This window comes from Leptonotus elevatus, chromosome 6 (assembly GCF_054856555.1).
Source record: "Leptonotus elevatus isolate MCC_2025b chromosome 6, RoL_Lele_1.0, whole genome shotgun sequence".
Taxonomy (NCBI): Eukaryota; Metazoa; Chordata; class Actinopteri; order Syngnathiformes; family Syngnathidae; genus Leptonotus; species Leptonotus elevatus.
In genome coordinates, this window is record NC_141244.1 from 26,955,304 (window position 1) to 26,977,585 (window position 22,282).

The 22,282-nt window shown below is 45.5% G+C and overlaps 2 protein-coding genes across 2 annotated transcripts; one reads left to right on the top strand and one right to left on the bottom strand.

Moving 5' to 3' along the window:
• Nucleotides 1–4,649: 4,649 nt before the first annotated feature.
• Nucleotides 4,650–7,029, bottom strand: LOC147173023 (uncharacterized). Its single transcript, XM_086078139.1, has 3 exons — nt 6,920–7,029; nt 6,431–6,668; nt 4,650–6,241 (listed from the first exon to the last, which is right to left on the bottom strand). Exon 3 carries the CDS (start codon nt 6,223–6,225, stop codon nt 5,644–5,646), a length of 582 nt encoding a protein of 193 aa, XP_085934265.1. The 5' UTR covers nt 6,226–6,241; nt 6,431–6,668; nt 6,920–7,029; the 3' UTR covers nt 4,650–5,643.
• A 5,260-nt stretch (nt 7,030–12,289) lies between these two features.
• crabp2a (cellular retinoic acid binding protein 2, a) lies at nt 12,290–21,136 on the top strand. The gene is made up of 4 exons (XM_086079483.1): nt 12,290–12,571; nt 18,084–18,262; nt 19,986–20,102; nt 20,228–21,136. The coding sequence occupies exons 1-4, from the start codon at nt 12,490–12,492 to the stop codon at nt 20,276–20,278; spliced, it is 429 nt and encodes a 142-aa protein (XP_085935609.1). The 5' UTR covers nt 12,290–12,489; the 3' UTR covers nt 20,279–21,136.
• Nucleotides 21,137–22,282: the final 1,146 nt, after the last annotated feature.

Consider the following 22,282-nt stretch of genomic DNA (forward strand, 5'->3'; position numbering starts at 1 on the left):
GCAGAAGTTCCCAGGAATACAAATCAGATTAGACTTGAACAATAATAAATCAGCCTGTCCTTGGACTCTCTTCGACCGACTGAGACCGGTACTAGGCTATAATCCCTTTTAGATAATAAGTAAAAGAAACTTGTTGCCCTTTTCTTCTCAGGCGAGAGAGACAGATAAGAATACAATAGACAATACTATTCATTGAGCTACACAGCTATAACTAAATCCAAAATGGCTAAAATATAAATTGAAACTGAAAAACAATGTTAATAATTCAACAACTGCCAAAGCAAAATGAAGAACAAATCTCGTTTTTGTGATTGATTGTTGCTCTCTTAAAATAATGTCCAGAAGTCTTTGTTTGTTTGTTTTTTTAACTTAAAAATCTCACCTGAATGCTACTAAAATCGAGTCCAAAGTTTTCTTTACAATAATATATTCCACGCAGCCTCAGTAGTCTAAATGCAGCATTTCAAATGAATATTGCATTTGTAGAAGAAGAATCACAAAAATCTGCCCATTTTTATCCATGTCAGGTGGCGTCCATTTTGCCGCTTGCCGTCGCCTGAAAATGGCGTCGCAGTTGTTCAGGACTCGGGTCACGACCCATCGTGGCTCAGCTCGCGACTGTCACATGACCAAACCCAGAAAACAGACACGTCGCGATTGGTCGATTCGTTACCTGAACCCTGAGCAACTGTGACGGTGTCATTTTCAGTCCAGTGGCAAAATGGCCGCCTAAAATGTCCACTAATAAAGCAAACCCTTTGCAGTGATTGGGAATTTCACGTTTCAAGGACATCAAGAGAACAAATCAGAGTGGCAGGATTTCGAATGAGTTTTCTGGTCGGTGATCATTTCGTGTGCAAACACGACAAAATGGCCACCATGCAGAAGAGGCCTCTGCGGTGCGACCTCAACCAGGGCACGTTTCCTGTTTTTTGTGTAAACGTTACCTGGCAAGTCGGACCGTTTGTTCCATACTTTTGCCCCCCCGACCAACAACGCTATGAGTAATTACTCGAATTTCTCACGGGTATCTAAACCGGGAATTACTCGCTTGATACAGAACATTTAAATGAACACAATGACAAATAATTGAATTCCTTCCGACTGGTCTCACCAGCAATTCGGTCACTCACTCAGTTTAAAAAAAATCTTCTCATCATTTGTTTTGGGATATTTTCAGAGAACCATAGTGTGAAAAGATAGCACAAAATATGACAAGCACAAAAAAGTAATAAAAAAAAAAAAGTAAGCCGTGAACAGGAAAAATGGAATTAACGGATTGTCATGACGGTTCGACCAATCGGTAGCCGGAGTACGACTTGATATTTCTTCCGAAGGTTTGACTTGCTTTTAAGGTGTAAAGGTATGCGCACCTGCGCGTACTCGCTGCCGTATAAAAGTGCTCTTTATCGTTCACTGCTGCGGCGATCCAATCGGAGCGGCCGCCGAAAAGCTTTCCCACATTTACAAGGTCGCTTTCCAATTATCGGAAAGAAAAAGAAAAAAAGCGTCCCGGCGCGGCGGCGATGACTCAAGCTGCACTCGCCGAAGCGCCTCGATGGCTCCTCGCGCCCTGAAAAGCCGCTTCGCACTTCGGCTTTTTTGAACGACGCTGCTCATTTATCGCGAGTCGTCCCAACAACAACAAATCGCTCGATCCCAAGCCTGGTTTCGAACGTGCTGCTCTTTTCTTGGGGACTCTGAGAGCCCAAAAAAGAGAAAATATTTCTTCACAGTTTAGCAGGCAAGCGCTTCCTTGAGCTGACGGCGGTCGTCACCTGCGTCAAGTCCGGAAGTCGAAGAAACCGAAGGAGAGCGCCGAAGCTGAGAAGAAACCCAAGCGTCCGTTCCCATCGTTGCCGCCTCAATTTGTGCTTTTCTCGAACCTCCTCAAGTTCATAACAAGTGCACGACTGCTTTTTATTGTCGATGCATCCTACTGCTCCGCCGCAGCGTCTCGCTCCTCACTCGCCACTCATTCTTTTATTTCCCTCAATAATTGTGGTTCGCTTTGACTTCCTCGCCAGCCACAGTTGAGCGCGGGCGACATATTTATGCGTCCGCGTGACATGAGAGGTCAAGAGAGGTCAAGAGAGGTCAAGCATGGGTCACCTTCGCGACGGCGCTACGATCAGCAGAAGTCGCCCGACTTATTTCCGGGTACGAGCGGCTGCTGCGCTTCAAGCTCTTTTGTTGTCATTTGAAGTTGAGACACGCCAAATTTCGTGAAACCACATACCCTCGGAATGCTTGCTGGCTTAACGCAAACAACGCAAAACACGAGCCGGACGAACGAAAGTAGCATCAGCGTTCGGGTGGCCACATTTTCCGAATTAAAAGTGGAACTTTACATAATTAAATTCTCACCAGGAACTATTTATAACAAATGTAATCACTAGTCAATATAGTCAGCAGTGGCTAATTTAGCTCATGCTAAATGTTAGCTTGGTTGACCGTTCACCAGCGCTCAACATAATGCGCTGCCCATCATCCAAACTTTTTTGTCCGGTTCCAGCAGCGATTGGAAGCCAACTGTGACGTCTACTTTGCGCATGACATGATTCTTAGACACGGACGCAGGAAGCTCTTCTCGTTTTGGTGTGACAAAAACATTAAGACGCCTGCTAGCAACTAGATGCGGAGAACAGCCAAATTATTTTAAAAAATTTAATTTTCATATAAATCTCTATGACAAAAGAAGAAGAAAAAAGGCTGGCGAAATCAAAATAGGTTTGCATTACTTTTAACCATTTCAGTAACAACACCACCGCAGAGATGCTAATTGTTAGCCCATATGCTTATGGGGTTTCTCGTTCTATGTTAGCATTCAGCTAGCGTGGTTATTTTACATCTTTGTTTTATTTTGTATTTGACAGTAAGCTTGAGTTGCGAGTGGCGCTAAACATCTTGAAGCCTCTTGTTGGATGAACTGTTCACAGAGGTCCAAATCCAGGTCCAGAAAGTAAAAACCCCGCCACAGTTTGGCTTTAGCCCCTGATGCTAGCAAGCTCGCTAGCTAGCTCCCGTGGTGCTTGCTTATCTGCTAGGGAGCTAGCTAGCTAGCTAGCAGCATCAGGGGCTAAAGCCAAACTGTGGCGGGGTTTTTACTTTCTGGACCTGGATTTGCCACCTCTGATTGTTCACTATTTGCGAGCGACGTCGGGTTCAATCAGTGCACATATCTATAAAAACAAAAACAAAAAACAATTGGTCAATGGACGGCTCCTATCTCGAGAAACTCTTAAGCTGGGCCACTCGTATCTCAAGGCGCAACCGTGCGCGTGATGCGTCTGACGTCAGTGGCCAGCGTGCACCCAACCGGCGCTTTGCGTTTCCTCGCCGTCGCTGCAAATGAAACGCCGGCAGGCAGCAAAGCGGCAACATCTCATGATGCGCTGCGGCAGAAGAGAAAGTTGAGCGGCAAAACGTTCCCAAAATCGAAATTCAAGAGGCACCAGTCGCACGCGTTCTGTTGCGTAATGCTAACAGGAACGTCAAATCACTGCGCAACGCTTCCAAAATGTCGCAAGGCAAAACATCCCAGCAGTTTCTTCTGCATCCATTTTCTTCATTCTACCGCTTACCGGCACCCGCACCCGCACCCGCACCACATCCTCCACTGGCTGCCGGAAGAAGCAGAGCAGCCACAAATGTACTCAATTACTCAACTTGGTACTTTCGAAATACGACTAAAGATCAACTAAAAAGCAGTTCTGCAAATATTTACTTGAGCAGGAGAGGAGTAAAGTATTCAGGGGGGGGGGGGGGGGGGCTCAACGACTAAGAAATTGGTGAGCAAAGTTAGATAGAGTATAAATTGTACTCAAGTAAGAGTACTGTTACTTGAGAGTGATGACTCAAGTCAAATTTACTTTAATAGTACAACAGGATGGAGCGATAATTTTCCTCTTTGAAATTCAACTTTTGTTGGTTTGGGGGAAGCCTGCAAAAGATTCATGTTTGATGACGGACAAATAAAAAAAACATGTTTTAATTTCCAGTGTTTTGAGTTAAGCGTGACCAAAGACTAAATCAAACTCGCATCTGCAGGCAGCTTTGTAACCGCAGGAAAATTGCGAACATTGAGACTCTCTAAGACGGCAACATGAAAAGTTGCCAGCCTTCTAGCAACTCTCTGCCGCCACCTGGTGGTTGCTGATAGGTACTGTCACGTTTCACACAGCACGAGGCCTTCCTAAACATCATGCACGTATGGCGTATTTATTTGTGCGTGGACTGTACTTATGTTTGCGTGCGCGTGTTTTTCTGTTGAGCTCGAGCATAAGATGATGTGCTCTCACGTGCAGAACGCCGTTTTGTGTGCGCGTGCGTTGAGGGAGGGGCAACATACGGCAAATAACCTTTCTGACGCAATATGACAAAAGCCAAAAATGGATGAAGTAGAACGACATACATTTTTTGGACTTCTTCCTTTCCTACTCCTTGTGATGATTTTCTTTTTTTGGACTTTCTGTGAAAAATATCTTCTGTTGTTCAATAACCGATGATTATTCTAATTATGTACAGTATTATCTTTTTATTATTATCTGCCGTGACGCGGCCAGCAACTTTGATTTATGAGACAGAAAAAGAACTTTGTTTTTTTTGTTTTGCCGAAAATGCCAGGTCAAACTTGTGAAACATTTAAATGTGACATTTTGATCCCTTTTTATTTGGCATTGTGGGAAAAAAAAAAACAACAACAACATCTCATATGATATCAACTAACATTTGCAAAAAAAAGGGCACAAGCAAGTCATGAATACAAATAGCAACGTGACCAGTGGACGCCATCTTTGTGGATTTTCCTGAAAATGTCATTCGAAAGGGACAACGCACGTTGATGGACAACAAATGAAGTTGTAAAAATGGCAGATTCGAGCAGCGGTTGCTAATTAGCATCTTTAGTCCCCGACACAAAAGTGCATTCGAACAAAAATAAAATGGAATTCAATTGCATGTAAAATCTCGATAAATACATTCAGAGGGTAAAAAAATTGATGACTGAACAGTTTCAGCTCGGCTTATTGGTGGATGTTTTTCTTCCTGAAACTTGTCAAGCAAATCGGCGAACGTTTAACAGCCAAGCAGCAAATAAAAGGAAGGGGTCGAGGCAACCCGTTGAAAAAGATTCAGGTTACTTTTCATTTTTGAGCAGATTTTCTGCAGGCTGGTGAACTCGTGGTTCACCGGCTCCCTCTGGTGGCACACAAAATAATGCTGATTTATACAGTTCAGTTGTATTGCACTTTTTAATATAAAACTTTTATTTTGGTACAATCTTTAAGTTATGTGCAATACGTTTAAAAAAATAAAAAATTGTGATTATAAAATGAATTCTACTTTTTGGTGGTACTTGAATAGTTGTATTTTTAGACGATACTTTGTGGTAAAACCATTTTGTCCTCAAAATTATTATTATTTTTTTCTGACATGAAAAACTCCCAAATTCTGCAATCAGGTTGCAAGCACCGTTCCAAGCAGACTGAATATTTTTGACGGACCGCCAACTTGCGGAACTCTTGTCACGTTGCTAAGAAGATATTACGCGCGGGGGGGGGGGAGTCAGCCATTACAAAAGCAGCCGACGGGGCTTTCCGAAATGTTGAAACGATGAAAACGGTCGCCGATTCATCCGGCTGGTCAAATCGGGCGCATAAGAACCAACATGGCCGCCAGCAGCCACAGCCACGTTGTCTTCAGGCCGGCGGCCTGCCCTTTGATATCCGGGTCCTGGCACCCTCTGGCATTGTTGCCGGGCTTGGCGCTTTTCGGGTTTCCCTCAAAATGGACCGGCAGGCACTGGTTTTCCAGAACCTCGCAGGCCAGGATCAGATGTTTGCTTTCCCGGACGACGTTCCTGATCCCGCAGGTGCCCGGCTCGCTCCTCACCGTGACAAAGGAGAAGGGCTCGCGGCTGATGCAGAGGTTCTCCTCGAAGACCTTCCCGCCTTTGCTGGAGCACACGGCCCTCACCCGCTCCAGGTCTTTGGGGTCCAGGAAGGACTGGGTGGGCCTGTCGCAGCCGCCGTTGTTCTTGATGTAGTTCCTCCACTCGCCGCCATCCCGAGGGTCGGGCAGGCCCGGGCGGATGTGCCGCTTGACAAAAGTGTTGTAGCCGTTGTTCCATTTGGATCGCTGGCAGGGCTCGTCGTTGCGCGCGCGCGTCTGGTGGGCCGACAGGACGCAGGCGGCCACAAGCAACGTCAAACCCGCGGCGGCCATCGTGACCCGGCAGCGCCTGGAGCGAAACAAACGCGTTCACGTCAAGGCGCAACACGCGTTGGACGCTTTTACAGCCCGCCGAACCCTGCAAACGGACCGACGGCACTCGGGCTCAGTTTGCTGCTGCTGCTCCTGCGCGCGCGCGCGTGCGTTTCCCCTCCCCAAGCACAAAAAGAGGACGTTGAAAGCGCTCAAATCTCCATACCTTCTTTTAGCAAGACGGGAAGCTTGTGGTTGTGCCAAACAGCGTGGAAGTCACCGATGTGGAACCTTTCTGTCGCCAGGCTTCAGGTTGAGCATTTCCGGCTGGGCGTGTGAGGGGGCGGGGCTTGCCGGCTGCATTACGTAACTTTCTGGCAGCATGGCAGAGGCGAGACGGGGTCCCGTTACGTCCAAAAGTAGCAACTGGGGGGGTCCGCCGTGTTGTTGGCGGGATTTGAATGCTGCGGGTTAAAACGTGGTTGTTGACATCATTTCTTAATGTTCACGGGTCAATGTGACCCATTCGAGTTGTTTAAGCATCATTTGTTTTTAATATAAAAAATAATAATAATAATTTTAGCCCAGCAAACAAAGTTGAACCAAACTTTTTTTTTCCAGTCTAGATTTTCCAAATGGCTCAATTTGACCTGCAACTTAGCAGGAGGTTATGAACGATTTCAAGCCTCAAAAAGACGATGTTTAAAATGTTTACCTTGGGAAGGTGGCGTCAAGTATGCGAAGGTAAACAGCCGACGTTCGCTTCTTCCACTCTGTTGTACTTTCCACGTAATGTGACGACGAAAGTGCAGTTGCGGCAAAATCCAGCTTGACTGAAAAACAAACACAAATCGAGCATGCTGCCATCTTTCCGTCTTTTTCGGTCTCCAAGTGAATCCTGATCTCAATTCAAGATGGATTTACGCCGACGTGAGTCTGAATTGACGATTTCACACATTCATTGACATCTACGCCACTGAAGGTTCCTGAACACCACAAACAAACCGCAACCAGCAAGCAAAAGGGGACGACGTGTCTTTGGAATGCGTCCAGAGGGACGGAAAAGGCGGCTGACCGCTGCTGACCCTCATTTCAGCCCATTTCACGACCTCCGAGAGTTCGCCCAACTAAATGGGATCTGTTGACTGGTTGCCAGTTCTTAATGGTTTCTCTTCTTCTCCCACCTGGCGCCACCCGATCTCCAAGCCACACGTTGCGGAGGGTCCCCCCCACCGGCGCTGCGCTCATAAAATCAAGTCACCGCGTCCGTAAACTTTCCTGCACAACAAAGAGACAAATGACTGACTGTTCTTTTCCAGCCAATGAAATCAAGCCCTGGAGGTGTTCAAGGACCCCCCCCCCCGACCCCCCCAAGTGGTCGGCGTGTAAATCTGATCACACAAAAAAGTTACCGTCATTCCTCCTTGCCTCCTATGAGGCCAAAAGGCAGCTGATAACGACTTCCTGGAGTTGGCGGTCTCGGCAGGGTCAAGTTCACATCTGGCTTGTTGGCTCGACTGCTTTTATTTGAGGTCAAAAAGCGAAGAATGTCACTAAAGTGTGAAGTCAGCGGCAGCGAATGACTCGGAGGTCTTCGACGTGCGGGGATGCTTGGACGGCGGATGTGAAGCGGATGTGAAGCGGATGTGAAGCGGATGTGAAGCGGATGTGAAGCGGGACGGCCATCCACGACTTCCCGTAGAGAAGGTCCAACTTCCTCGCTTCGGGCCCAGATAAGGACGAGTTCACCGAGTTCCGTGAGAGGGAAATTGTGACGTTCCACAGAGGACAGGAAAAGGGAAAGGAGATGTCGCGCAAGAGGAAGCACATGATGGGAAAACGGGACGTTTCTTCCCAGCTCGAGTTTGGATTGGAGCCTCCCAAGTGCTTTTTGCAACACGACCTCACGAGAACGTTCAAAAGGTCAAGCGCTGCGACAGGCAATTTGCGGTCATCCTGGTGACAACAGGCTCCATTTTGTCACGGACAGCTTGTGACTCAAAACCCGCATTCACACTTTGTGATGTCACGCCATCACAACCACTTGCCCATTATTAGGACCCAAGCAGGATTGCTGCGAGGCCCTATTGTTTTTTTTCCCGTAGGAATTATTATTATTCTCCGCAAATGATCAACATTTTTGAGACATAAACGAAAACTCACTAAACTCTACACACCCATCGGGCGTATGGCGAAAAGTTTGGTATTTTAAAGTCGCCATACTAACCTTGCTCTGCAAGATGAATTCTCGCGGTATTTAAACTCTGGAGAATACATCTTGTACCGAGCCCGTTGATTTTCACCGATCCCCCAAAAAATCTGTTAAAAAAAGTCAGGTTGATTTCCATTTGAGCAGTTCTAGCACCCTCTGGTGGCTAGTTTTGTCAGGCCGTTGAATTTTCACAAGGCATGTTTTGGCCCTTCTAGGTTTAAAATCCACACTAATGGTCAGATGAAGGGGAACGTAATATGTTTATGAAGCAAGTCAATGTGTGAGCCTCAATATGAAGTATTATTAGAGATTGTAGCTTGTTTATATGCATTGCTGTTTTTTTTTGTTTGTTTTTTACAATATTGTGACCTTTTTTTTAATAGCGCCAACCTCCCAATATGGTGATAATTATCGTATTGTGGCCTTCATATCATGATGACGACGTTAAAGAGGACATGAAGGTAGTTGGCGTGAGAGCAGAGGATGCAGAGGACAGGGTTCGATGGAGGCAACGGATTGGCTGCGGCGACCCCAGAAGGGAAAAGCACAAAAGAAGAAGAAGACCTTCGCGACGTTTGGATATTGTTACATCCCGATTAAATACGGAAATAATTCATTTGTTTTAGTTGCAAATATGTACAACAAAGGAAATGAAGTACAGTTTTAAAACATTTCCATTCACACGAAATAGTCGGAGACGAATGCGCCGGCCGGTCCGGTCACGCGATATGAGACGGGAAGAAAGTCGTGAGCTGGCTGTCCGGATCGCCAAACACAATGAGGCCACCATATCGTGTGGGCGGGGCTAAGTAGTAAATGAGGGCTTAGGGCAAAGGTGTCAAACTCCGGTCCTGGAGGGCCGAAGTCCTGCAGGTTTTGGAGGTTTCCCTCTTCCAACACAAGCTGATTCCAATCAGCAGGATCGTTATCAGGCGTATGCAGAACTTTCTGATGAGCTGATCACATATCAGCTGTGTTGGAGAAGGGAAACATCCAAAACCGGCAGGATTGCGGCCCTCCAGGACCGGAGTGGACAAAGTGCTGCTGTGGCATCCATCGCATTTGAATGATTTGGGTTTTTTTCTGGCTTTTGATGGATGCAAAAGATCATTTGAAGGTAAAGGCGAGTACAAGAAATGTATTTCCCCCAAAGAGAGACGAGGCGCTCTTCACATAACTTTGACCTCTCTTCAATCTTCTGTCTTCATCCGTTTGATCTCGTCCCTTCGCCGACTCACTCACACACGCGGCGGAGGTCCCGAAAAAAAAGAGGACACTTTCCAACGCTCACTTTTTCATCTTCTCTCCTTTTTGCTTTCCGCTTCCCAACATGCTTGAGGAATGCATCGGAGCAGCACAAAGGAACAAAAGCCAGACGGGGGATAGAAAAGAGGTGAAGGAGGCGGCCGAGAGAAAGTTGCGGGAGGTAAAAAGGGGAAGAAGGGCCGACAGAAAGGTTCGAGGGGCGCAGCTCATGGCTGAGTGCATCTGAATGCCGAGTGGCCTTTTGTCACGGCGCGCTGACATGCAGCGGCGCACGCACACGCTGCAGAGGTCTTCATCAAGCGCGCGCACGCACACGCACGCGCACGAGGGCCCAGCCCGTCACTGGCTGTGCCAAAACACTCGTCCACGTTTTTGATGCGCTTGTTTTGTTGGCTTGTCACGCTCATGTGCTAATCGTCGTCACGAACATGAATCTTAAGACGCATAGAAACTTTTGTGGCTGCGTCACTTCAAAAGATCATCAAGATTTGAGAGGTAAAATGATGCCGCATGAGCTGGATGGGAAAAAAAAATGGCGCCATCCAAGCGGGAACTAAAAGCATGCTGTTCCTTCAAGCTGCTCGAGGCCACTCCCAGTTGAAACAAAAATGAAAACGACGAATTTTCCATTTAAAAACCAAGTACGTTGGCCCACTAGCTTAATGCTAACACAATGGAAATTCCCATTGGCAAGCATCAATCATTGGGGATTTACAACCACAATCTACAAGAACAACTCGAGGGAAAAATGTCATCAAAACGTGACGTAAGATTTATGACAATCCACCCGACATTTTAAGCGCCGCTGCCCCCTGCTGTCGACTGAAAATGACATCAACGTGCCCTCGGGCTCGCATTGCGAACGAACGTCACTGCTCACTTGTTTTCTGCGTTTGCGCACGTGACGTCTGCAAGTTGAGCCCGACGGCATTTGAACCTCAATTTAGGCGACAGCAGATGGCGCTACAGGACAAAATGCATGAATTCATTCTTATTCCATGAACGCAATACAAATCAGAATATCGTGTTTGGACTAAGAAAATATGGCTTCTTTATATAACACACAATGTTATGGAGTGCCATTTTTTATTTTTTTTTTTTAAATGAATGGCATTCCCATAACGTGTTCTGAATTACGAGTGTGGACTCGTATCTCATCCTTCTGATTTAGTCAACAAACTCAACTGCAAGTCCACACATTCGTGATCTCAAGAGCATTGATGGGAAATCGCAGCTAAGATGACTAAACACGTCAAGTTTTGTCATGTTTGGACTTGTGCAATATGAATCAGTTAAAGAAAAAATGTGTCAGTTACTGAGAGTGAATTGTTTTCATGTTGTGAAAACAATCAGACGTGATGTTACGAGAATAAAGTCCATGTTTGCGTATACAGTTATTTTCGGGAAAACGATTGTAATAACAATTAATGCAACCGTATCATGAAAATTACAAAATAGTGGCCGTGTTGCTAAATAAACATTGAGTTTTGAAATATGAAGACTTACACGTATATTTGTGATATTTTTTTTGTCTTAGTGGCATGTTTTTGTGACACTATTATAACATTGCAACGTTTACCCGTGCAATATTTTAGATTTGTCTTATTTCTGAGCCCCTCTCGCGGCGTCTGTGCATGGAGGTGAAACTCGCTTGGTGACGTCAGAGTTCAAACCCAGCAAAGGCGCAATTCAAGCAAAAGGTGGCGCAATCCGGACGCAGTGGCAGTCTTCAATTAACCAATTGTGAATCCGTTAAACTCTTCTTTACTACCCCTTGCGTGCGTGGACTGACACGACGGGGCCATTGCGTGTATTTGTAGCGGGAACCATGACGCCCCCCACTTTCCCCCCCCAAAGTCGCCCGGGTTACCGCGCGCTAATTCGCCGCGCAGTGTTGCGGATAGGATCATCCATCAGGAGTCAATAGTTAACGTCGGCTTTGTAAGGTTGCCATCCATCATCCGTGTGCGTGTGCGTGTGCGCTCGTGGTGCGACTACCTCCCACACGGCGGGCCCCTGACCCTGCACCCCACAGGCCCGTCTCCTCCTCCCCCCCCCCCCCCCCTCTCGCCTCTCTTCCGTTCACGCAGCGGGGGGAGGCAAAGCAAAGCCATCGCCGCCGACCTGCGCCAATCCCACTTCTTTTCTTTTTCTTCATATCCCCCTCCAGCACGGGAAGCCCCCCCCCCCCCCAAAAAAAAAAACAAATTCAACCCCAGCAGTAGCCTGCATGTGACGCAGCATTAAACGGATATTCCAGCGTGCAGGCCAGAAGCTGTATCCCATTACCGGCGCTTTTATTTTTATGGTGGTAGCATGAAGACTTTTTTTGGGGGGGGGGGCTCTGTCTGCCTCTTGCTTATCTTATCATGGCACTGGCTTCAACTCATAACGAACACATCTAACCCTGCTATGAACACAGAGAGGCTCGAAATGTTTCTAATTTACAACGTATCCAAATGTAGGCGATTATTGCCTGCTGCCTGCAGGGGGCGCGATCCTATTAACGCACCGTGGCTCCGTGCCTGTCATCGGGTTGCTGTGCGCGGGGCGTGGCCTTATTAATAAGGGGCGTGGTCATGCCGCTGCACGAATATGCTCTTGTCCCGCGGCGTAATTGCGTTTCATTTGCGCACGCAGGCACAACGTCAGTCGCGAACGACGCGCAAAAATCCAGGGAAGGCAAAAAGGACGAGCAAGTCTCATTCGAGGTGCGCACGCAGACGCGCTCCAGCAGCAGAAGAAGAAAAAGAGGAAGAAAAAGAGGACCAGACACACAAGTTCCCCATCCGAACCCACAGACCAAAATGGAGCGCAAAATCCCGGATTTTTCCGGCACTTGGGAGATGAAGAGTTCGGAGAACTTTGAGGAGCTCTTAAAAGTGTTGGGTAAGTGATGAAAGGCTTTCGCCCTTTTTTCTTTTGTTTTTTTCCCCCTTCCTTTTTTTAGGCCACATCTCGTCTTTGTGCACCGGCCTCCTTTACGCACGGGCAGGGGGTCTTTGTCATTCTGCAGACGGCCCAAAATTCAAGTACCTCGGCCCCAGGCCAGCGTCACTCACACCCGCGGTTGGCTGCCGCAACACAATAGAGACAAACGGCGGCACATCTGTCTGCTGTCTCAGAGGGTGCGCGTGCGCGCCGGGACGCACAATCAGTGCGTGTGCGCGAGTGCGACGGGCGGTCTCGGCTCGGCTTGATCCAAAGTGACAGTCGGGACCAGGGGGGGGGGGGGGGGGGAGTGGGGAGGGGGGGGGGGCACACACCTGCTTATGCTGCTGGGTGCAAGCTTTGGGCAGCGTCGGTGGGCAAAGGTAAACTTGGCTAAAGGGTAGTTAGTGGTTAACAAACGGGTAAAACTGCTCACTTTGGCTAAAGTACTACATTTGATAAAAGTGGTCAATGTGGTAAAAAAAAAAAAAAAGTGCTTAATGTGATTTAAAAAACACGCACATTTTTGTAAAAAGTGTTAAATTTGGTAAATGTGGTTAAAAAGGTAAACTTGGTAAATGTGTTAAATTAAAAGTACTACATTCGATGAAAGTGGTCAATATGCACAAAAAAAGTCAGATGAAACAGCCAAATGTGATTTAAAAAATTTACTAATGAGATTATATTTTTAAAGGTACATTTGGTGAAAGTATTACATTTGACAAAAAGTGTCTATGTGGGTTAAAAATGTAAAAGTGGTAAATGTGATTAAAATAAGGTCAATTTGGTAAAACTGCTCAATTGGATTAAAGTGGTTAAAATACGTAAACATAGCAAACATGCTAAATTTGGCAAAAGTAGTCGTCAATATAGTGAAAAAAAGGTAACATTGCCTAAATGTGATTTAAAAAAGCAAAATGTGAAAATGTTGTGCAAAATTTAATAAATGTGGTGAACGTGTTTCAATAGAAAAAAGAAGGTAAGCGCGCAATGTGAATTAAAAAAAAAAAAGCTCAATTGTGGAGTATGTAATCCTAACGTAAAAATGTGACCGTTGAAAATATCAGCAATAATGAGCTCGTGCGTATTCACGCCCTCCGCGTTGGCACCTCGGCGACCCCCCCCCCCCCCCCCCCCGTCTCCATCCGGAGGTGGCCGCAGCTGGATGCGACCCGTCAGCACCCGGCGTCCCAACGCTCGTCCCGACCCCGAGGCTTCCTCCGCCACCTGACCTCTGACCCCGACGCTCGCTCGGTGGGCGAGCGCGTCCTCGCGAGCGTGGCGTTGTGTGAAAGTCAGCGGGGACGCAATGTGAAGCGCTTACTTGAGAAGCGTCCCGCTCGGCTTCCAGGGAGACACAAAGGTCACGTCGCGTCTGCAGCTCAGCTCGCTGCTTGAAATAAAAACGCACGTTCAGGAAAGCGACATCTTCCTACTGAGCAGGATGTCGAGCGGAAAAGAACGACCTTTCCGAGTGACAATGTCATCGTGACACTTCAGTTGAGTCGTGACGTTGCGGTTCTCGGTGTCGCTTGATCCGTATTATCGCACGACTGCACGCTTTTACGCTTTTAGGCTCCGCCCGCACTGCAGATGAGAGCTTTGCCATTTTCATTATAGTTCGCTTTCATTTCAGTTTGAGATTCCTTTTTTAGATGGTTCGCTGTTATTCGTTTTATTTAAGGCTTTGTTTTTTTGTTTTTTAAAAATCTGCTGTATTTCTTGCATTTTATGCATAATGACATGTTCTTTTGAATGTTTATCAGCGATTGTTGAAGATTTTTGCCCCCCCCCCCCCCCCATTCATTTCAATTGCCGTCAATTATACGTGAGTTTTCGCTCTTCGTGGGCGGGGCCAGTCTCGATCGCCCGCCACCGGCCTCGGTCGAGATCGCAACAAAATGAGAAAAAATCTGTGCAAAAGTTGCATGCGTAAAAGCAACAGCGGAGAAAAGCAGGAAAGTGAGAATGCCGGCACTGCACGCGCAGTGTTGACATCCGACTGCCCTGCCGATGACTGCACATTTCTTGCTGTGTATATATTTACTCTCGTTGACAGGTGGGAAAGCGTGAGAGGCGGGAAACCCGACAGGGAGGCTGGCGCGCGCACACAATACTCCAATAATATGACTTGAGTAAAAGCCAAACGTAGACTTGCAAAGATGTACAAAAATCAATTGAAGACAAAAAAAAACCTACTAACTGAGTAACTTGTGATTGATTTAAATCAAATCACGAACATCAACTAGACCAAAATAAAAAACGAGAATGTGCAAATTGAGGTTTTACCCAACAATCTCACTTGAACTGAAAAAAAAAGTACATTACATTAAGTAGTTTCCGGTTGATCGCTGTCATATTTGGAATCCTTATGCAACATTGTCTTTATGCATCTCATTAGGGAATTGTCACATCCATTTAAGTATACGTTTCAAAAATCTTCACAACTCAAATTGTTCTGAATTGAAGTAGTTTACATCAGGTGTCTGAAATGGATTCATGATGAAGAAATGTGAGATTTTCAAACATTTGCTCCCAAAAATGCTTAAATACGTTCTAGTTTAAACATTTTCAGCATCCCAAAGACATATTTATATGTTGTTGTTTTTTTGTTTGTTTTTTAAATATTGTTCATGCTAGAGCATACAGAAGGCTTTGATGCAGCCTCTCAACTGCACAAAATGGTTGAAGTTTATTACAAAAATGGTCAGCGGGTGGCAGCAGAGTATAAGAGATCAACCAGGGCCATTTTGAAAACAAGCTGATTTCCCCACAGTTCTAAGCAGATTTGTGACAAATGATGAAACTTAGCTATATTCTAATGCTAATTTCTGCAAAACAGAAACAGACAGAAATATATATTTTTTTCCTGATTAAAGAAGAGACTCTTTTTTTCTTTTGGTAGGTTCCATGTTTTTATAGCAATAGAAGACAGTATTCTGTGGGCCTTGCAAAATCAGTCCCTATCCAGTAAAACAGCCGGGAGCGAAGGGGGTTGCTTCAGTCAAAATGGCTGCGAGTGAATGAGTTTTTAAGCGAAGTCTTGTCTTTTGCCTGTATCTCGATATTGTTGATTTCAGTTTTATTGTACAATCTCAAATCTTTGAAATGGGGGTTGAAAAACGATGAACTTCATCCGTTCTTGCAAGAACAAAGCAGTTCCAGTAAGTTATGTTGCATTAGCACTACTTTGACAAGTACAATTGATCACAAAAAAAAAAGAAAAAGAGACCGAAGTCTGTGTCGCTGGTTCCGACCCGCCTTCTGCCAATTTGGACTTATGCTGCTTAATTGCAAGCACAGCACAGAAAGAGAAAATCTCTGCGTTGGGAAGACACTTGGGTGCGAGCGCACAAACCGGATGCGTTTGTGCGCGCAAAGACGATGACGCGGAGGCCGAATGCAGATGTGCTGGCCGCGGTTTGTCATATGACCTCATCGTTTCCGCCGTCATGTTTCACAGACTCCACGTCGCAAAGGTTCCGCCCGCACACTGCGCAGCATGAGGTGGCGTTCACGCGCCGTCGTCCCCGCGGGACACACGAGTCATCTGTTCGCTTGACCTCGTCTGAATGGAAATATTCATTCAGTGGCTCTCACTGTTTTGCCAAGTATTTACTTAGCCGGTTTTGGACTTTGTTTGAACCGAAATTTCGAAATCAAGACCACTAAAGCGATGGGGAAAGAAGACACAAACACAAAAGGTGCGCTCGTGCTCCGGCATGTTTGTTTACCTCTGCTCGTGCATTTGCGGTTGTGCGCCAGATGTGCCGACTTACATACACACACTCGCGATACGTATATGTGCATACATAGACGCACTGTGGCTTTTCACCGTGGGGACAGAAAATAGCGTGAAATCGCCACAGAGAAATCAATGTATTCAAGTTAAGAGAGTGGCAACGTAAGATGGCCGCCGCACATACAAGTCGTTCCTCGACTCAGAAGGCCGAGATTTCTTGTAAATAAAGCATGCGCGGAAACCAAAGCTCCGTTTAAAGCAGCGACCCAAATTACATTTATAGGACCAAATATTTGGGTTAGAAAAGATGTAAGCTAATTTGGGCATATTTGGGTTTTTGTGCACGTTTACATGACGTTTCAAAATCCAAATATTGATAAAAAATTGCATGTAAAGGAAGTCACTGCTTCCTCATTCACCAACTGATGACGCAGCATTAGGAGCTTCAGAATCTTGCTCAAGGACACTTTGACAGGGTCACAAGGGCCGGGGATCGAACCCACAACCTCTGGGTTACGAGATGACCACTCTACCACTGAGCCATGCCGTCCCCGCATTAGAACGAAAGCTTGTAACGACGCATAAGAGCCCGTTTAAGCATTTGTTGAATCCGGTGAAGAACATTTTCTCCTTCTTGTGTACGCCCTCTTTTTGAAGTTGACTTTCTTTTAACTTTGGAGTTGTCGCAACAGCGGCTTTGCATGGCGGAGTGCGTATCAACCATAACGACAACAAAAAAGGCAAACAAGGCTCATGGGAAAATCCAAATCCTAAATTGACAAAGTCTCAACAGTCTAAATCGGAAATAACAAAGAAAGATAAAGAAAGGAAAGACTCACCACGAGAGAAAGGACGACAAGCTCAAGTGGACGAGGACCTGAAACGCACAGCGACAGAAAACCAAAAATACTAACAAACTGTCGGACAACGAGGCACACCTGGACAAGACAGAAGTGCCTGGCGGGAGCTGATTGGCTGGCACAAGGCTGACAAGAACAGGTGGACGTAAAAAATCTATTAAAAAAATTAACAAGCAAACAAGACATAACGAGAGACGCATGGACAAAACAGCAACCAAAATCGACTTAAATCCAAAACAAAGTCAAGAAAAACAATGAAATTACTGCTCGTTTGCAAAGTACAATTTTAAGTGCAATCAATTTCAACTCAATCATTGATCAAAAGTTTTCAAAATTTGTTTGTCTGCCATGTTGGAGTTCAAGATTGGGAAGTTTCGGAACAAAACTACGTGACGAGATTTCCCCAAAACAAGTCTGTCAAAATGCGAACTTTGAAAACACCAAGAATTTTGAAAATCGGATGACGGCTTGTGGTCGACTGAGTTTTTCGAGAGGAAAGAAAAATGGCCTTTTTGTGGAATGCTGTCATTAATGGCGTTATCACCAATCTGGTCCAAAAATGGCCTTCACATAATCGTAAAAGAAAATAACTTGATTCTCATTTCTCAACATATTCATCAACTGTTTGTTTCATCTGCTACTTAGGAAGCTCTTCTCTGATTGGCTGACAAGTTTCAGTTCAAAATACAGGCTGAAATTGCAAATACACGTGTGACTTTTTGTTTTGTTTTTCCAGGCTTATACTGTGCTCTCCTTTGGGAGCACGACTTAAGTCTTGTCTGTTCTTTCCCGCGCCCTTCATTTTAGTGGTAAAAAGTTTCAGAGGCTTTCGCCAAAATGTCCAACTTTGGTCTTACGTGTGTTGCAGGCGTGAACGTGATGCTGCGTAAGATTGCGGTGAAGGCGGCATCCAAGCCTTTGGTGGAGATCACGCAGGACGGCGAGACCCTGTCCATTAAGACCTCCACCACAGTGCGGACCACCCACATCACCTTCACCGTGGGACACGAGTTCAACGAGAGCACGGTGGACGGCCGTCCCTGCACGGTACGCCGGGAAACTTGAGAGCATTCGCTGACGTACGGACGGACGGACGGACGTGCGGAGACGACAGCTGTGCAGACGTCCATCTGTTTGATTTGGCCCCGATAGCGAACCTCCGCCCGTCCCTCGGTCTCCCAAGGGCTCGTTATGAAGACTTTCAAGTTGCCGTTGGCCCGCAACCCCCCCCACCCCCAAACTGGTTCCCTTTCCAGTTGCTCAATGGTGGCCTGCGTGTGTTTTGTCTCCAAGGCAAACACACGCAATCGGTGTTTGCGTCGCTCTGGCAACAACGAGTGCACGCAAAGTTATCAGCTAACGGTTCCTCTTTGCGTCTCACGAGCCAACATTCGTAATCCGCCTCGCTGGCCTCGTCTGACTCGCTCACATACGCTTGCAGGATTGACCGCAAGCAACATTTCCCGGTGTTGAGATCAATTTTGTTCGGGGAGAAGCCAGACAAGATGGCTGCTGCTTTCGTCAACATGTTGATATTCTTAAATGCCGCAAAGCAGCTGGCCAGTCACTGGGTGCCATTTTAGCCAAATAAGGAAAACGGAAATGCTGAAGAAACTTTCATGCTTAACAAGTGATTACTACACAATAGTGTTCATCAACACACATTTTTCACTGGATGAAAACTAGACGAGACTAAAACCCTCATTAATAAACAACAGCTGGGACTAAATCAGCATGCATTTTCGTCGACGAATGAAGACGAGACAAAACTGTACTTCGTTTAATTAAAAACTGGACTAAAATCTACGGACATTTGAGTTTATGAACAAAGACGAGATGAAAATGATTTTGTCAAATCTGTCGCTGTGACGCTGTCGTGTGACAGACCCACTTTCAAATCTGCAGCTAGCTAGCGAGTGCAAAATGCTCAAACACACGGGACGGACGGGAGGCGGATTCGCGGTGAAAGGTAAAAAAAAAAAAAAAAAGAGAAGCAAATTATAGTCATAACATTAATCAACGGCTATTACGTTCCAACAATAGTCTAATGCTAATCCGACCACTAACTAATGCTAACTAACTTACTAGCTTGTAGCATGTAGCCACTTGTTGATGTACGTAATTGTGTGTCAAGTTGTTTTTCATCAAAAAGGTGAGAGAAAATTTGATGTGGCATAATTTTAGATCTGAAATGTTCAACTCTATCTGCTGACCCCCAAAAACATACAGAGGTCAAATGACTAAAACATTGACAATTATTGCTGACTAAAATTAGATGAATAAATTATGTTTTCTCTTACTTAAATGCTAGATTTATTGTCGAATAAAAAATGGACTAAATAAAAACGAGATGAGGTTTTGACTAACTATGATAAAAAACTAACAAGCGTGATTGAAACGGGACTAAAACTGAGACGAAATTGAAAAACGGCGGAGACGCAGTTGTGTCATTTGCACATTTAACTGCAAATGTGTATTATGTATTCAGAAGACAAACAAAAAAACTGAAATGACTTGCCGAAGCGACTTTTGTGTCATCCGCACGACTTCTGGCGAGTGGCTGGAATGAGGTCCGGCGAACGATGCAGTTGGCTTGCATCATATGCAAAGACCACATATTAGGACGTTGCGTCTCCCAAACTGGTCAACAAGTCTTTTGTCTTTGTTAACATTTGAAATTGCGAAATCTTGGAGGTACGACTCTATACTGTACGTTCACCTTGTGAGCTTGTGTTTGCTCATCTCCCGTTTTGTCTCTTTGGCGGCTCAGAGTTCTCCACGTTGGGAGACGGACAGCAAGATCAGCTGCGAGCAGACCCTGCAGAAAGGGGAGGGGCCTAAAACCTCCTGGACCCGGGAGATAACCAACGACGGCAAGCTGATCCTGGTAAAGAGCGAGAGAAGAAAAACACTTTCTTGGCCTTTTTCCTGTTGGCAGGAATTTCAGGACAGTTTTTTGTTTGACAGTCTGACGAAACAAAAAAGAAAGAAAACGCTTGCGTCTCTTTTCAGACCATGAGAGCGGACGAGGTGGTGTGCACCCGAGTCTACGAGCGGCAGTGAACGCGAGCACTTCTCACTTTGGGTCCTTTCGCGTCTCCTGCGCCAACACACAAAACGCCACCGGCGGGAGACGGCAGCCTGTACTTTCAATTGTTTTTGTTCGATTCCACTACAGTGGTGCCTTCAGGTACAACCTTGATTCCTTCCATATGTCCTCCAATCATCTTTGCCCGTTGAAATGAATGGAAATGCCATAGAACCTTTTCAGTCCCCACCATTTTTTAAAAAGTTTTTTTATTTTTTATTATTCAAGTTTTGGATTTGAGTTTCTTCCCACAAGCTGTTGAAAGAATCAGGCGAGGCACTTTTCATAAAGAATATACAATAAATAAAGAACACGTGCCTGATAGAATGAACATATTTTTTGTCGATATGTGTCGTTCCAAGAACGTGATGTTTGAACGCAAACATCACGTGCTTATCAACGCTAACGTTAGCACGTCAGCGGCATTTTCTATTCAAGTTCCGTAAGCTAGCGGGCCGTTCTTCATTGCTTGTTTCAAACCCACAGCCTGCAATTCTCTTTTGTTTTAAAATCGTATCTGAAGGCACCACTGTGTAATTTGTGTCATCCCCTTTCACAATTTGTAGTTACCAATTTGAAATATGTAAATGGTTGCATGACTGATGTGTGGCTCTTTTAGTGGCCGCGCGTTTCCAATTGTATTCACAAACTTTTCTTCTTTACTGTTTGTTTCTTTGGCCCTCGCTCACGTTTTCCATTTGGTTTGATATTTATTACCACGCTACAGAGCTGCCAAGTTTTTTTACTTTGCGTTTCTCTTTTATATGACGACATGTGATCCTATGAAGCACCATTTTCTATAGGAAAACAATAAAGCAGCAACTTTGACTGAAGTCGTGGCAGAATTTGTGTGAAGACTTCCATCTTATTTTGGGCTTTCGCTTTCAGCTGTCCGCAACTAGAATAACTTGCCTGTGCCCTCCTTTTACACTCTGTCAATCATCTCTTTGCCACATTCCCTCAAACCTTCTCCCTTGGCGCCGTACAAGTAAGCAAATATTTCCATTGCAAGTACCCCCCCCCCCCCCCCCCCCCTCTCTCATTGTCTTCACTCGGTCATTTCATGCGGACCTGCTCATCCGGCAGATCAAGCTGGGTCCTTCCATAGTGCCAGGAAAGCACGTGACAGTTAACATTTGCTTACATTCATTCCGCACTAGAAAATATGCTTGCCTCAAAGGGGGGGGGGGGGGGTGAGATGATTTGTGCAGAGGATGTAAGAAAGCGTGTGGAAATTAAAGCGATCATAAATGGAAGCGGAAAATACCGCGAAAGCGCCAAAGATGAATCAATCAGCAATCAAAACCGAAAATTGAAACCCACTGAGACTGAGGTCTCTTTTTTCAGGGGTGACCTGGCCGAGGAGGCGGAGCAAAAGTCATGTCATGAATATACAGCGTGCACATAAAACTACACATGACAATTAGAACCAGAAAACAAAATGCAAGCACAACACTTCACAACATCACAAGGAAGATCAACAAAGTGCTCGAGGGGCTAAAAAGGAGCTAATAATAGCTTTAATTTAGTTTTACTGCGGTTCAGAAATCATTTGGAATCAAGTTAGACAAAAAAAACAAGCATTTGAAACGAGAATACATTAGCATGCATACAATATCGAGACTTGTCATTGACGTATAAAAGAAAAAGCGGCCCTAAATTTGAACCCTGTGGGATCCCCTTTTTCGAATATCTTGGGTCTCAACAACATCATCAAGCCTTACAATCTGCGCGTGACCCGCGTTGCTCTTAAAGCAAGCCATCACAATTTGGCAATGGCTGGCTTACAGGTCGGAAAAGTTGGAGTTTGCGCCAAATGCTCAAGAAAATGATGCTGCATGAACGTCACATTTAGGACGTCATAAAGCGTGACGCCGGCAAATGACACCAGCTGCCTCTCAAACTCATTTTAGCCAGCATCAAAAAAATGATTTTCTTTGGCTTCTTGCAACGTTTTTTTTCCCCCCTGAAAAAAAAAC

Coding starts and splice junctions, on each gene's coding strand:
- LOC147173023 (XM_086078139.1), bottom strand. CDS start 6,225: ATGGCCGCCGCGGGTTTGACGTTGCTTGTGGCCGCCTGCGTCCTGTCG.
- crabp2a (XM_086079483.1), top strand. CDS start 12,490: ATGGAGCGCAAAATCCCGGATTTTTCCGGCACTTGGGAGATGAAGAGT. Junction 18,263..19,985: donor TGGACGGCCGTCCCTGCACG/GTACGCCGGGAA, acceptor TTGGCGGCTCAG/AGTTCTCCACGTTGGGAGAC. Junction 20,103..20,227: donor ACGACGGCAAGCTGATCCTG/GTAAAGAGCGAG, acceptor GTCTCTTTTCAG/ACCATGAGAGCGGACGAGGT.